At 38.1% G+C, this 15,004-nt stretch overlaps 2 protein-coding genes across 4 annotated transcripts; both read left to right on the forward strand.

Moving 5' to 3' along the window:
* The first annotated feature begins 33 nt into the window (after nt 1-33).
* Nucleotides 34-9,671, forward strand: nol6 (nucleolar protein 6 (RNA-associated)). The gene is made up of 26 exons (XM_043240550.1): nt 34-220; nt 349-573; nt 670-786; nt 898-1,074; nt 1,428-1,596; nt 1,827-1,961; nt 2,045-2,208; nt 2,948-3,068; nt 3,155-3,213; nt 3,309-3,410; nt 3,899-4,014; nt 4,105-4,282; nt 4,405-4,527; nt 4,623-4,771; nt 5,695-5,770; nt 5,860-6,000; nt 6,081-6,195; nt 6,989-7,143; nt 7,240-7,403; nt 7,518-7,670; nt 7,749-7,846; nt 8,320-8,444; nt 8,536-8,622; nt 8,726-8,926; nt 9,039-9,140; nt 9,266-9,671. Exons 1-26 carry the CDS (start codon nt 173-175, stop codon nt 9,413-9,415), a joined length of 3,450 nt encoding a protein of 1,149 aa, XP_043096485.1. The 5' UTR covers nt 34-172; the 3' UTR covers nt 9,416-9,671.
* Nucleotides 9,672-10,037: 366 nt separating this feature from the next.
* Nucleotides 10,038-14,893, forward strand: arsk (arylsulfatase family, member K). Of its 3 annotated transcripts, none has more exons than XR_006250965.1 (9): nt 10,038-10,315; nt 10,507-10,636; nt 10,718-10,877; nt 11,273-11,555; nt 12,337-12,508; nt 12,589-12,813; nt 13,654-13,869; nt 14,002-14,380; nt 14,760-14,893. XR_006250965.1 is itself a non-coding variant. In XM_043238784.1 (8 exons), the coding sequence occupies exons 1-8, from the start codon at nt 10,214-10,216 to the stop codon at nt 14,274-14,276; spliced, it is 1,563 nt and encodes a 520-aa protein (XP_043094719.1). In that variant the 5' UTR covers nt 10,038-10,213; the 3' UTR covers nt 14,277-14,401. The 3 variants fall into 3 exon arrangements, 1 of the variants encoding a protein (XP_043094719.1); XR_006250966.1 differs by having other exon boundaries at nt 14,002-14,365; nt 14,760-14,884; XM_043238784.1 differs by lacking the exon at nt 14,760-14,893 and having other exon boundaries at nt 14,002-14,401.
* The last annotated feature ends 111 nt before the right edge of the window (nt 14,894-15,004 follow it).

The following is a 15,004-nucleotide window of genomic DNA, read 5'->3' on the forward strand; positions in this document are numbered from 1 at the left end:
CCTCACGTGGCCCAATCGGTGATCTAACCAATTCAGTTCGTGGTTAGTGTGTCCCATGCGTTTCCCATGTGAGAGACGCGTTGAGACTGTAAATTTGAAGGAATTGTATATTAACGCATTAATTAATTATTTGAATATATCCTTGTAAAAGCTATCTGTAACTTCTGTCAAAATGAAGAAGAAGAGAAAGGAATCATCTAAAACTGAAACGGAAGATCAGGTTTGTGCGGTTTTCTTGTCATGGTTGTATTTCTAAAATAAAGCATTTTTGGACGTTAACGTAAAGGTATATGAGCTGTATTGTAAATATACTTCTGTTGATGTGTGTGTGGGTGTATATATATACAGATTGAGTTACTAGCTAACTCTCAGAATGAAGAAGAAAATGAGAAAAACAGTATACAACAGGCTAAGTACTCCAAACGAAAAGCGAAGGACACCGTGTCAGATGATAGGATCTTACGACCAGTCAAGCTGTCCAAGAAAGAGCTGTACAAAGCCCCAACAGTGGAAGAGCTCAACCAGCTAAAAGAAGCAGAGAATCTCTTTCACTGCAGCATGTTGAAAATGCAGGTCAGAAATGATTTACATTTCACTGTCTCAGCGCATGACATGCAGTGTAAATTTTGAGCTTTTCGAATTTCTGATTCTGATATTGATGGTATCCAGATGGAAGAACTGCTGAAAGAAGTGTCTCTCAGTGAGCACAGGAAGAAGCTTGTGGACTCCTTTGTGCAGCAGGTCACTGATGTGTTGCAGAGTGTGCCCGAATCTGAAGTTGTGGAGGTCAGAAATCTGTGTGGCCTTTCCGTCAGCGGCAGCAAAAGCGCTGATTTCTGCTAATGCTCTATGGTAGCTGGCAATGTCATTTTTCTTAATAGTTTTCTTTCTCCTTAGTTGGATGACATTTCATGGTTGTCAGGTGTTGAAGTCCCATTCCTCCTCGTCCCATCAACGACAAAAGGCAAATTTCATATGGAGCCTCCTAAATCAATCAACCTGGTGGGCAGTTATCCACTGGGCACGTGTATCAAACCCAAAGTCTCTGTGGACTTGGCTGTTACCATTCCATCTGTAAGTCATACATCAAAAAAAACTTCTGTCCGTCTTTTTATATATCTATACATTATCTGTCTCTCTTTCTTTATATCTGTCTGTCAAACTATCTGTGTGTCTATCCATTTGTCTGTCTCTCTATCTATACATTCATTCATAGTTCATTCATAGTCCGTCTGTCTGTATATATTTGTCTATCTATAAATCTGTCCGTCCATCTATGCATGGATTTTTTTTTCTGTGTATATATCCGTCCATCTGTCTGTATATATAAACTGTAAGTCTGCCTGACTGTACATCTCTCTGTCTAACAGTTTTTTTATTATTTTATTATTCATTATTTTACAATATGGTGTATTTTCTCTTTGAAGTCTATTTTGCGCCAGATGGATGCCATTAACCAGCGGTACTCCCGAAAGCGGGCTCTGTATCTGGCTGCCCTGGCACGGCATCTCTCCTTCGCAGACTGCGTGGGTTCACTGCAGTACTCTTGTCTACATGGCAACCGACTTCGCCCAGTGCTACTACTCAAACCCCCAGGTACAACTGTCGAAACAGTAGTTTCTGGGGCTCACTGGCTCACGTTTGCTTGCAAGTTTGCACTCAAATCATTTTAGCTCCAAAGTTAGTTGCTTTTAGCACACCCTTTACTTTTGGTGTTTGGAGTACACTAACAGAGAATAAATGATCGATGGTCTTGCTCTAGCGTGCATTTATTCCTATTTGTTTTAAGCTGAAGTGATCGTGTAAGCTTTGTGTGTGGACTTTAGGTAATGACAGCAGTAAGGTCACATTAAGGATTCACGTCGTTCCGCCACCGGACTTCCTCAAACCGAGCCGCTTCCATCCTCAGAAGAACAACATCAGGACCGAGTGGTTTACTGGTGTTGCCAATACGCAGCAAGGTAATAGGACAAATATTCTGAGATCAATTTTAGTTTGATGACCGAGGTAGCAAACAATAATGATGATTCTTTCAATTTTGCAGAGAGAACTGAGTCCCCAACTCCTCATTATAACGCCACAGTTCTTGGAGATCATCTCCCACTGTCACATCTTCAGTTCCTGTCAGCCATCAGTGCCCAGTGTCCTGCTTTTGGAGAGGGTGTGTCTCTCCTCAAAGTGTGGCTAAGACAGAGAGAACTGGACCAGGTAAAAAGCACATAATTTCTGTGTGTTCCTATGTTCATTTAATTTATTTTATTATATGTGACTCTTTCAAAATCTGTGTGTGTGAAAGCACTTGGCAGTAAATGTTATTCTTAATCTAAAGGTTCTCATTCTGATATTGTAGTTTTTAATAGATTGTGTTTAACTTAAGGGATAGTTCACCCAAAAATGAAACATCAGTCATTCATTCCAAACCCCTTAAGACATGCGTTCAGCTGAACAAAAATAAGATATATATAAGATGAAATCCTAGAGCTTTCTGATCCTCCACAATCAAGGTCCAGAAAGCTAGTAAGGACTTTGATAAAAACAGGCCATTTGACATTAAGGATGAACCACTGATAGTCTTTACTACCTTTCTAGACCTTGGTAGTTACTCTGCTGTCTGTGCAGGGTCAGAAAGCTCTCAGATTTTTATGCCTTATCTTAGTTTGTGTTCTGAAGATGAACATATGTCTTATACGTTTGGAACAACATAAAGGATTGAACTTTTGGATGAACTATACCTTTTAAGCTGCAAGAACAATTAAATCTTTTGCTAACTTTAGATTTGTTTGACATATATTAATTTTGACAATTAATACAAACAATTAATTGTTTGACAACAATTAATATAGTATTTATTTAATGATTTTTTTTTTTCACAAAAAATATGAAACTACTGCCAGGCCATTTGTTCTTGCAAAATATATATATAATTCTGTTTCTGTTGCTACTTTAGGGTGCAGGGTGTTTCTGCGGCTTCCATGCATCAATGTTAATGGCATATCTTCTGTCCACACACAAAGTGGCCAAATCCATGAGTCCCTACCAGCTGTTGAGAAATGCACTGCACTTCTTGGGTTAGAGAGGTCAAATTATTTTGCCTACTTATTTTGGTTTATGTCTGTATTAATCAGTTCATATCTGCTTTTGCTTTCATTTTCAGCTTCTACAGATCTGACAGAGAACGGTATCACCTTGGCTAAAAACCCAGATTCAAAAGCGGTGAGCAGAAGTGACTCAAGCAGTTATTGCTGTTTTTAGCCTATTTTATCTCGGCTGCATCACCATGCCTCTTTTTTTCTTTTCTCCCGCTTCAGCCTTCTCTGCCGGAGTTTCACACAGCATTCTCTGTGGTATTTGTGGACCCCTCTGGGCATCTTAATCTGCTTGCAGATATGACAGCTTTTACCTACAAACGGGTGAGCGCAGCTGTAGTAATGTGAATTTCACTTACTTATGGTAATGTTAATTTAAGGGTTTTTTTTTTTTTTTTTTTTTTTTTTATTCTACTAAAAACCATATTAAAAAAATACAATCAGGCCTGTATTTTTTTAACAGCAGAGCAGTATTGTTGTCCAAGATTTACCTGTATACAACAAAAATGTAATGCCATTGGAGCAGTTGTTATAATAAATGTTTATTGAAATAAAGCTGATATAAAATACATAAACTAAATGAAATGTTGAAATGTTTCTTGGCACATAACTGCAATAAATTTAAAGTAAATGGGTATTAGATTAGAATATTAAAGGAACTAATAAAAATTTCAAAAATACAACTATTACTAATACGAAAATGATTTACTAAAGCAAAATTTTTAAAATTCACTACTTAAAATACTTTTCTAGTGTATTAATAATACTAGTGGGTTGACAGCCATAATCTGAATGTTTGTGATTTCTGTCAGATCCAGCATGAGGCATCACTCTCCCTGTCGTTCTGGGATGATCCAACAACAGATGGCTTTCAGGCTCTGCTCATGACGCCTAAATCCATGATCAGAACATACGATAATGTCTTTAAGTAAGTTTCCGTCGACAAAGACCCGCTGCTCTTTTGTTTTTGTGTTTGCATATTCACAAACTGTCTCTCTCACTCTTGTTTTTTTCTCAGGCTGGTTAACCTGGTGAAATTGCAGACCTCCTGTAAAAAGCTTTTACTCCTGAATGAGCTCATGGACCACAGCGGGAACTATGTCATCGCTGTACTTCCTTTCATTTTGTCCCTCTTGCAGCAAGGGCTTGGACAAAGGATCCAGCTTCTAGTACACTCGCTTCCTCAAGACCCTGAGGTAGATTCACTACCAATACCATTTCCTTTGCTTGGTCAAATAGCACTGTGTAGGACTGGCTGGTTCACCTGTCATAGCGTTCCTAAACGGTCTGTATATAATCTGTGTAAATGGTTTTTCAGTGGCCATTGGACAGTGAACCTCCAAAGCTCAAGGACCAACCGCCTCTGAGCATTGGTTTGCTGTTGAACCTTGAAAATGCTCTCTCTATTCTTGAGAGAGGACCCCCGGCAGATAGCCCTAAGGTAAACTAGCTCACATATGCACAGATGTCTTGTGTATGTGTCTTACAATTCAGTAGCAATGTCTGAAAACCCTCTGCGTTGTTGGTGTTTAAAAGGCAGCTGAGTTCCGGCAGCTGTGGGGCTCTTGCTCAAAGTTGCGGCGCTTTCAGGACGGATCCATCACTGAGGCAGTGCTGTGGACAAAGAAGTCCATCTCTCAGAGGAGATTCGTTATACTGAAAATCTTTACTCATCTGCTACACCTGTACGTCTCAATTATGGCTGTTGCTTTACTCGAATACGCTCTCTATTGAGTTTTTTTTTTTTTTTTTTTTTTTTTAGCCAATTCAAAAAGTTACTTTTAATTTTTTCAAATCGTGTCTGCAGTTTCTTTTTGATGTACTAAGTGTCAATTCAGTTTTAAATCTTGGGCCCTGTTTTTAAAGTTTAGAAATTATATTTTTGGAAATTTATACTAAATGTACATTTTTTAGGTGGTTAAATAAGTGCATTAACAGAATTGTTAAAACAAAATATATTGCAACAGCAAAAATATTAATAAAAGGGTGCGTTTCTGTAGGTCTTTATTTGCACTTGCAAAATTTAAGACTTTAAAAAGATCAGAAATCAGAGCAGAAAGGCTTCAATTCAAATATGGAATTTAAATGTTACATGCACTGCCAAAAAGTCTTCCTCTGTATTTTTGTTTTCTAATGCAAATATATCCTCAAAACAAGATGCGTTTATTTAAAATGCAATTAGGGAAAAAACAGCAGTTTATACTTATAAATTAAATATCTGGTAATGGGGTATACAATAACTTGTTTTCCCTTTGAATTAAGTTAATTTTTTCTTAGTCTGTTCTGTGCCTTTGCTTCTCAAGTAAATGAGCAGTAGTCTTAAATTTACCTTCATAAAACCTGCAAAATAGTATGTATATAATACTTAACACTGATATGTAATCAAACATATCAATACTGAAGATACCCAAATTAGTCAGAATCTAATTAGATTGGGATCAACTCCAAAATTAAAGCTTTACACTAGAATTACACTAAATTTTCATTTCAAAATGGAATATAATCTGGAATATTGTGGTTTTTATCGTTACTGTTTTTTTCCAAGCTTTTCCTTGACCATTTTTTCCCTTGTAAATTCTTAGTTATTTGTTGTCTTCTCTCGTTCTAGTCATGCAGATATCCCCAAATCATCCATCAGATTTGTTGGCGGACAGCTGGATGTTCTCGTTAGATCTAGCATAGAGGTACTTTATAGAAGTAAATGTGGTACTCATTAAATGGCAAAGGGCTATGATTCATCTGCTCAAGTTTATGGTGTCTCTTTGTCCTCCAGGGCCACACTACAGGAGAAGAGGAGAGTCTGGAGGTTGTTCAAGCTTACGATGATCTGAGCAAGAAGCTCTGGCAGTTGGAGGATCTCCCACTGTCCATCACGTCAGTGCAGGGTGCCCACCAGGCCTTAAGATGCACACAGGTCAGTCACCTCCTCGGCTATGTTCAGTTGCGTGACATGTTATGTCTATGTCTTTCATTATCCTCATTTGTCCTCTGCAGGTTTTCCCACCAGTTCCTGTGAAGCTGGACTCTTCATTTTTTGACAAAAAGGCTGGTCTTGGATTCGTGCCAAAGGAGGACAAACCTTGCCCTTTCTACATAACCCCTATTAAAGGTAATGCGTTTCAGACTTTTGTTAATGTAATAGTCAACCACAAATTTATTTAGAATTTTATTTATTTTACTTTTGAATATTGCCGAAAAACAATTTTACCGATAGAAGTTTATAATTCTTACTGTTTATCCATATAACTTTTATGAATTTAGAAACTTAAATACAGTCAGTAGAAGTAAAAAGTTAAAATAAGGATATGAATAACTACAGTCTAATGACCTCTCCAACACTAAGCTTTAGTCAAATAGATTCCATATAAAGATTAAATGACAAGTTGGAAAGTTTAAGTTAGAATTGTTTGCAAGAATTAACGCAATAATTAAAGCCTGAGTCAAAAATTCTGCAAATGGGGAAAAAAAAATAATAATAAAAAAAGAACCCTGTCCATCACATTTAGACACAGCCTTTAGATGAACCATACAAACAAAGCCTGCTGGGGTAATGCAAGCTTCTTTATGAGTTTGTAACATTGCTAAGCCATGTGTTTACCTAAACCCTTCTCCTGGGAACGTGCACTGGACGATGTAAACTGAGCCATCTAAAGAATCTCAACCTCATTGCTTATTTCTGAGGCAGGGGCTTTATAAAACTATGAACTCAAAACAGACCATTTTGATGAGGAAAAAATCAGTTGACTTTGGTCTGATGGAAGTAAAAAAAAAAAAAAAAAGTTGTTTCCTGCAGCACTCTATTTTGGGTTTATGTTTATTACATTTTGAGCATAGCTCTGTAGATACGACATATTTGAATGTGCTGTTATCTTTCATCCCTATTTGCCTTTTTGTTTCTTTAGTCATTGTTCATATGGAGGGAAGTGGAAAATGGCCCGGTGAGCCCTTAGCAATACGCCATGTTAAAGCAGCTTTTCACGTCTGCTTGAGAGAACTGCTCAGCAAACAACACCATTACAGATGCCAGGCCACACCTGACTACCTGGATGTGTGGAAGGTATTCCTATTTCTGTGGTTTTTCACATTTAATATACTAGTAGTATGCTGTCCAAATTCACACGCAGTCAACATAACTTCACCTTCATCCATTCAGGACGGACTAGTCTTCCGAATCCAGGTGGCGTATCACAGAGAGCCGCAGATCCTGAGGGAAAGCCTGACCCCTGAGGGAATGCTGATCTACAGGGACAACGCTGAGGCCCAGGCACTGGAGCTGGAGACCTTGCACAAACCTTTCCTAACCAGCACCTTGCATGGGTACAACACACACACACACACACACACACGTATATACATAAACGTGCAGAACACATTCATCCTTGTCTTGGCAAAGGGCTTGTTAGGATCAATGTGTGATGTTTTCCATGTTAGGGTCCAGCAGCAGTTTGGGTGTTACGGTGTTGTGTGCCGCCTGGTTAAACGCTGGTTGGCATCTCAGTTTCTGTTGGAAGATATCCGAGAGGAAGCAGCTGATCTGCTTGTGGCTTCGCTCTTCCTACATCCTGCTCCCTTCACTCCACCAAGGTAACCTGACTACTCTGATCATCATTGTATGCTGGTGCATACAGTATGTACATGCTGTGACGCCACACGTTTTCACAGCTCTCCTCAGGTGGGGTTCCTTCGCTTCCTTCATTTGCTCTCTACATTTGACTGGAAAAACAATCCCCTGATAGTCAACCTCAATGGGAAGCTCACAGGTAAACTTCACCTCGCTTTTAAGTGCTTGCATTTTTGCTACTTTAAGAAAATGAGTCGACTTTGTTTTGATGTGCCTGGTTTGGTTCTAGCTTGTATAGCACTGTAATACTGTAATACTGTGAAATACTGTTACAAATAAAATAAAATAACTGTTATTAAATGCATCTAATCTAATGCAATTTTTTGCTGTCATGGCAAAGCTGAAGTCAATGTTATTACTCCAGTCTGAAAAAGTCTTTACTTATGAATTAATGGAGCCTTGGTAACTAAAATTATTATTTTCTTAGTGACAAAATGGATTTCTCAGAGCTTTATTAGGGTCCAGGAAATGTACTCCTTTTATTGTGACGCGTAAAACGAGCACGACTGAAATCATTTGATCCATGGCTAGTCGACACGAACGCCTTGACTTAGAGAACTTATCTTTGCACTCCTATCTGTAGATATTAAAATGGCTGTTTTTATATTTCAGCTATTGAACAAACGGATATCAAGAATAACTTTGTGGCCTCTCGAGGATCTCTTCCCAGCATGTTCATAGTCACTCCCAAGGACATAAAAGTCTCTGTTTGGACTAAGGCGGCTCCTTCTGTGCAGGTTTGTTAAATCCAGTATTCTCACATTCTTATAAAGATTTGCCGTATGTTCAGTATGCATCAACAAAATTGATGATGCCCCCTCCGTATAGATGCTCCAGCGCTCCATCATGTTGGCAGCAGAGAGTCTCCGTGTTTTAGAGAATCAGCTTGGCTCCAGTGAAAAGCAGGACATGCGGGTCAGTTCCTCTATATTCCACCTAATATAAATTTATGCAACTCCTTTTTTTCACTCTCTCCTCTTTAACCTTACTCCTTGTTTTTGTTTTTTGTTTTTTCTAGGTGGCATTTCGACCCCCTCTGGAGGCTTATGATGTTCTGATCCACCTCGATCCAAAGCAGGTTCCTCTGTTAGCTAAAGCTGTGGATCCTCATGCCGAAACCTTTCAGCGAGGCACCCATCAAGAGCAACCGCTCGCTTCTGGAGCATTTCTGCCAGTCATAGACTATGATCCCGTCAGACTGTATCTCTCTGAACTCAGGGTTTGTGTGGTTTTTAATTCAGTTTCACTGATTCTTTTCCATTAAGCCGTGCTATACTTAAAATGGCACATTGATAAGATCTATCTTATACCAGTTCTCTTGTGATTTTTAGGAAGCATTTGGAGATCTGGCGTTGTTTTTCTATGACCCGATTGGTGGGACTGTGATCGCAGTGCTGTGGAAGCCAGCTGCCTTTGAGCCCAAACCCTTTAAGGTTTTTCATTTTTATTTTGAACTTTCATTTACTGTGACCCTGAGTAGGGTCGACAGAATTAAAGTCAATTTTGTTACACTTAAGATTTGTGGCACTTCTTTACTTCTGATTTTCTGTGTTCTCAGGCATCTTTAATAAACGCCCGCCAGGTGGAGGTGAATGACAATGTGGCAACCACCGTGCCGAATGTAGAAGCCATCCTGCAGGATTTCCGCATCATTGGAGAGGGCCTCGTCAAAAGATTGGAACTGAGAACAGAAAAATGGGTTCTCTAGGAGCTGGCAGTAGTTTCTGTAGAAATAACTGTTGTTTTGGATGTTGCTGTTTTTACTTGTGAAATTGCTTCAATTAAATTCCTTGCCTTTTAAAAATATTGGTATATTGTATTATTTTAATTAAGTAACAAGCGTGTTTTCCCTTTACACAATGACTTGTGACTAAAAATCTTCATAAAGGCCACTATTTGTTTGATTCAACCCAATTCCCCTACACCTTTATTACTGCATTGTTGACAATAAAAAAGTTACAGTATTTGTTGTTCTTTTTGCTACTTTGTTTCACTTTTTCAATAATATAAAAAAAGTCTCTACTCGCCAATGAATGATTTAAGTAGTTAAAACAGTAATGTTGAAAAAAAAAAATTCAATTTTAAAACATTTTAACGTTTTTATTTAATATATTGTATTTTAAAACCCATATTTGATTAATTGTTTTAACGAGTTACATTAAAAGTTTTATTTATTCCCGTTCTGGAAAAGCTGAATTTTCCGGTTGATTATATTTACGATTAAATCATTTAGCAGACGCTACTTTATCCGAAGTAAAAAAAAAAACATTATTAATTTTTGACTTCAGCAGAATTATATTTTGTCCAATAGGTGGCGGTGTGCGCCTGATTGTTTACGGAAAAGGAGAAGATTGAACGATTTTTTTTTGAACGCAATCTAGTTTCTAACCCAGTCGATGGTGCGGTTTCAGAGCAGACCGGACATCTCACGACACTCACGAACTTTTTACGACGTGTTTGTCAAACCTTAATCGTTTTTAAGGCTCTGTCGTCGCCTGGATGCAGAATGCTCGTGGTCCGTGTGTTAATAGCCTTTGTTCTTCTTAAAAACACGCACGGGACCTCACGTGACAGACCAAACATAGTCGTGCTCATGTCTGACGCCTTTGTAAGTAACCGAGTTTACGCGATAATAAGCTAAACAATTTCATAACATAAAGTCTTTCTTCAGTCACTTTGCAGAATGAACTGTAACCGCTGTGTTTCGAAACCTAGAAAGCAAACGCTTACGTAGGCGGCTCGCTCGGTTTTATGAAATAAAATGTATGCTGTCTGACTTCTGTTCTCTTATTAATTAAGGATGGAAGGTTAACTTTTTCTCCTGGCAATAAAGTTGTGCGGCTGCCTTACATCAACTATATCAGGGAAACGGGTGCGCTGTTTCTCAACTCGTACACTAATTCACCAATCTGCTGTCCTTCAAGGGCAGGTAGAGTATTAGTCCACCGGTTTTAACATGCAGTATAGACATGATATGAATGGCATGGTGTGTCTGAATGTGTTTCGGCAGCTATGTGGAGTGGCCGGTTTGTTCATTTGACCCAGGCCTGGAACAATTATAAATGTCTTGACTCCAATGCCACCACATGGATGGATCATTTAGGAAAAAGTGGCTACCACACTCATAGCATGGGGAAACTAGACTACACCTCGGGACATCACTCTGTCAGGTGACTGGTATAACTGAAAATGTTGGACTATACACTCAACTATACACATTTTCAATTAAAAACGGGGGTCTGCCAGGTGTTTTTGAGATTTGGTAGTAGACTCATAAAGGCTGCAGTTAATTGGAAGTACAGTAAAATATTTAAATGAGTTTATATATATATATATATATATATATATATATATATATATATATATATATATATATATATATATATATATATATTAAAATGTGATTTTAAAAAGGTTCATTTGTTGCAGCCTCTACTCTGGTCTTCAGTTTCACAATTTCACAAATGATTCTAATATGATGATTTAGCGTTTTAAAAATGATTAAATGATAAACATACCGTTTTAAATCTGTAGGCTTTAAACAACCCTGCTCTCTGTTGTTCAGTAACCGTGTGGAGGCTTGGACCAGAGACGTTCCGTTCCTGCTGAGACAAGAGGGCCGTCCGGTCACAGATCTGGTGGGGGATACGTCCACAAAGAGAGTGATGACTAAAGACTGGAACGTCACTGATGCTGCCGTCCAGTGGATCCGACACACCGCTGCGTCTCTCGCCCAGTCGTTTGCGCTATACGTGGGGCTCAATCTCCCACACCCCTACCCCACAGACTCCCTGGGACCCGCTGCCGGGGGCTCTACCTTCCGCACCTCCCCGTATTGGCTAAACAAGGCAGGTTGCTTTACTGATCTAACAGGGACGTGAATAACCGGTAAATACAAAAACCTCATTCAAATTGCAGTGTTATAATAGCCAAGATATTTTTTTTTAACTGTACTCAATTTGGGATTTGAATCCTAGAGTTAGAAACAAGGCTTGAAATCTTAAAGCAGTGTGTTACTATTCCCTTTATGAGTTCCCTAAATAGAACAGCAGAATTTGATCACAGGCCTTTACATTAAAATAAAAATAGTGACAGACATGGTTAAATTTAAACCTTTTGTCAGATTAGTATTTCAGCCGCAGTCCCAAAACAAATACCAACAAATCAAATATTCAAAAAATATAATTATGTTAAATCGTTAATGCGTTTTGCTGTTTCGGTCCGTCATGTTTTTAGATTTATAATTGTGAAGAGTTAAGACAGCCATAGTTAATTTGGCATAGTTAATGGCAGGGGCGCATAAATTAAAAACTGCAACAATTTAAAAACAGTTTGTTTGTGTGTTTGCATGTGTGTGTGTGTCATTAAATAAAATATAAATATTAGGTGGAAAAACTAATTAAATGTTGCTTTAACAACTAAAATATAAGATATAAAATTGAAGGTTAATTCAAAACTTAATTAAATATTATAATAGCATACGAATAATTAAAAAAAACACTCTTATTATGATTGCATATTTTGGTTCATTAAAATTCGCACTGATTTTATTCACAGCATGTACTCTAATAACAGCCAGTCTGCAGTTTAACTGCGGTACTTTGATAGCGATTGTGTTTTCTCTCAAAGGTTTCTTATGATCAAGTGTCTGTTCCGAAGTGGTTACGGCTTGAAGACATGCACCCCGTGGATTACTACTCCACTTTCACCAAAAATTGCAGTGGCCACTTCACGGAAGAAGAGGTCAGAAACATTAGAGCCTTTTACTATGCCATGTGCGCTGAAACAGACAGCATGTTGGGTGAGCAGCCGCTTGTGTGTTTAAGTGCTGGTTTTCCGCTGGGGTTAATGTGATGATATACTGTCATTACGTGTCTGTAGGTGAGGTGACAGCTGCTCTCAGAGACACCGGCCTTCTGAACGGCACAGTCGTATTGTTCACGTCGGATCATGGGGATCTAGCCATGGAACACAGGCAGTTCTACAAGATGTCCATGTTTGAGGGCAGCTCTCACGTCCCGCTGCTTATGATGGGCCCAGGAGTGAAGGCTGGCTTTGAAATCAGTCTGCCTGTGTCTCTGGTGGACATTTATCCCACTGTGCTTGGTAAGGGTGGGAACTGATTCTTCCACTTTTATTAGTATATCGTGCTGTCAGGCAGAGGTTCATTTATTCAAAATAAAGCTTGGCTTGATATTTGGGTGAATTGATATTCTCAGTTCGTACAGCCCATACGTTCGGACGGCCTATACGTTACCAGGCAAAGGTGAACACTACGTTTTTAGTGGGTTTCTTTGTTGTTGTTGTTGTTGTTGTTGTTTTAAAGACATCTCTTCTGCTCACCAAGCCTCCATTTAATACAAAATAAAAATAAAAGTTTATTTGAATGCATTGCAAATGTATTGTAAAATATGAATTATTCCAGAGATTTCAAATCGGAATGTTTACCATCATTACTCCACTCGCACGATCCGTCAGAAATCATTCTAATATTCTGATTTGCTGCTCAAAACATTTATTATTATTTTATTATTATGATAACAGCTGAGTAGGTTTTTTTTTCAGTTTTCTTTGATAAGTAGAAAGTTCAGAATAATAGCATTTAAACAGAAATAGAAATCTTTAGTAAAATTTTAAATGTCTTTACCATCACATTTAATCAATTTAAAGCATCCTTTCTGAATAAAAATCTATTTTTGTATTTACTCTTTTGAATGGTGTAGTGTATTACTAAAGCTTTTTTTCCAAATAAGTGTATTTTTCTATTTATCAAAGAATCCTGAAAAAAGGAGATATATCTATAGTATAGATATAATTGTATATATATATATATATATATATATATATATATATATATATATATATATATATATATATATATATATATATATATATATATTACCTGGAAATGATTTAATCTGTTTCCATCTGCTCTGTTTTTGTTAGATCTTGCTGGTGTTCCACAGCCAGGCGGTCTCAGTGGTCACTCGCTGATGTCTCTGGTTTCTGGGGTCAGTGCACAATCAGCGGAGCCTCATCCTGGCTGGGTGCTCAGTGAATATCACGGTTGCAATGCAAACGCCTCCATGTATATGCTCAGAATCGGCGAGTGGAAGTACATCACGTATGCGGATGGATTGACTGTTCCCCCACAGCTCTTTAGTGAGTTTCTTCTCGTGATAGCGCTGCTAAATTATGTGTAATAATATATATCTTCTTTTGCACAACAGGGATGTGATATCCCTGCTATTTATACTACCTTAAGTAACTGGTGTCAATGCTCTCTCCGCGTAGACTTGTCTGCAGATGAATCAGAATTGAGAAATGTTGCCTCGCACTTCCCTCATGTATGTCAGGACTTGGACAAGGTGTTACGTACCCTTGTGGACTATCCCAGCGTCTCCGAAGCTGTTCACCGCTACAATAAACAACAGTTTCTGGAATGGAAGCAAAGCCTAGGAGACGGTTACTCCCAGACCATAGCCAACCTGCGATGGCACGTTGACTGGCAAAAGGATGCCCAGACCTATGAGAGAGTTATTGAAGAGTGGCTGTTAGAGTTGGATTGATCACCCGTCTGTCAGTGATTATTCATGTTCCTATTTAAAAAAAGAAAACAAACAATGTGATCTGCAGATGTCAAGGCTACCCAGACAAAGTACTTGAAACATAGGTTAATTGATATATATATATATGTGTGTGTGTGTGTGTGTGTGTGTGTGTGTATATATATATATATATATATATATATATATATATATATATATATATATATATATATATATATATATATATATATAATTTTTTTTTTTTTAAGCTTTTCATTTTTGAAAAAGTATAAATTATTGTTTTTATTTTGGGATAAAATCTAACCCGGACATGTTTTCTTCAGTGTTTCATTGTATGTGTTGCTGGTGTTCCACGGCTATTAAATGTTATTATGATTATGGTATATTTATACCATGGATTTAGATAATATTGTTCATATACAATATTTTTAACACGCCAAGTAATACGTAATTAACATGGTTCGTTTTTGTTTTTTTTAACAGCTTCCCAAAGGCGATCGATCAAGTGTAGGTGACGGAACATAGTTTATGCAATACTCCATACCGCCGAGAGGGGGTGATATAAAAAGCTAAACTTTAAAACCCAAGAAGACTATCGTGAAACCCGTGCGTACGAGCGACAGCACACACAGTATGTCAAAACAGCAGTGTGTTGTTGCTGTAGACTCGCGGTATTGATGTTTCGCTTCTAGTACGGCGCGGGTCACGTGAGTCTCTTGGAGCGAGGA

The sequence above is a fragment of the Puntigrus tetrazona genome, chromosome 5 (genome assembly GCF_018831695.1).
Source record: "Puntigrus tetrazona isolate hp1 chromosome 5, ASM1883169v1, whole genome shotgun sequence".
NCBI classification, from domain to species: Eukaryota; Metazoa; Chordata; class Actinopteri; order Cypriniformes; family Cyprinidae; genus Puntigrus; species Puntigrus tetrazona.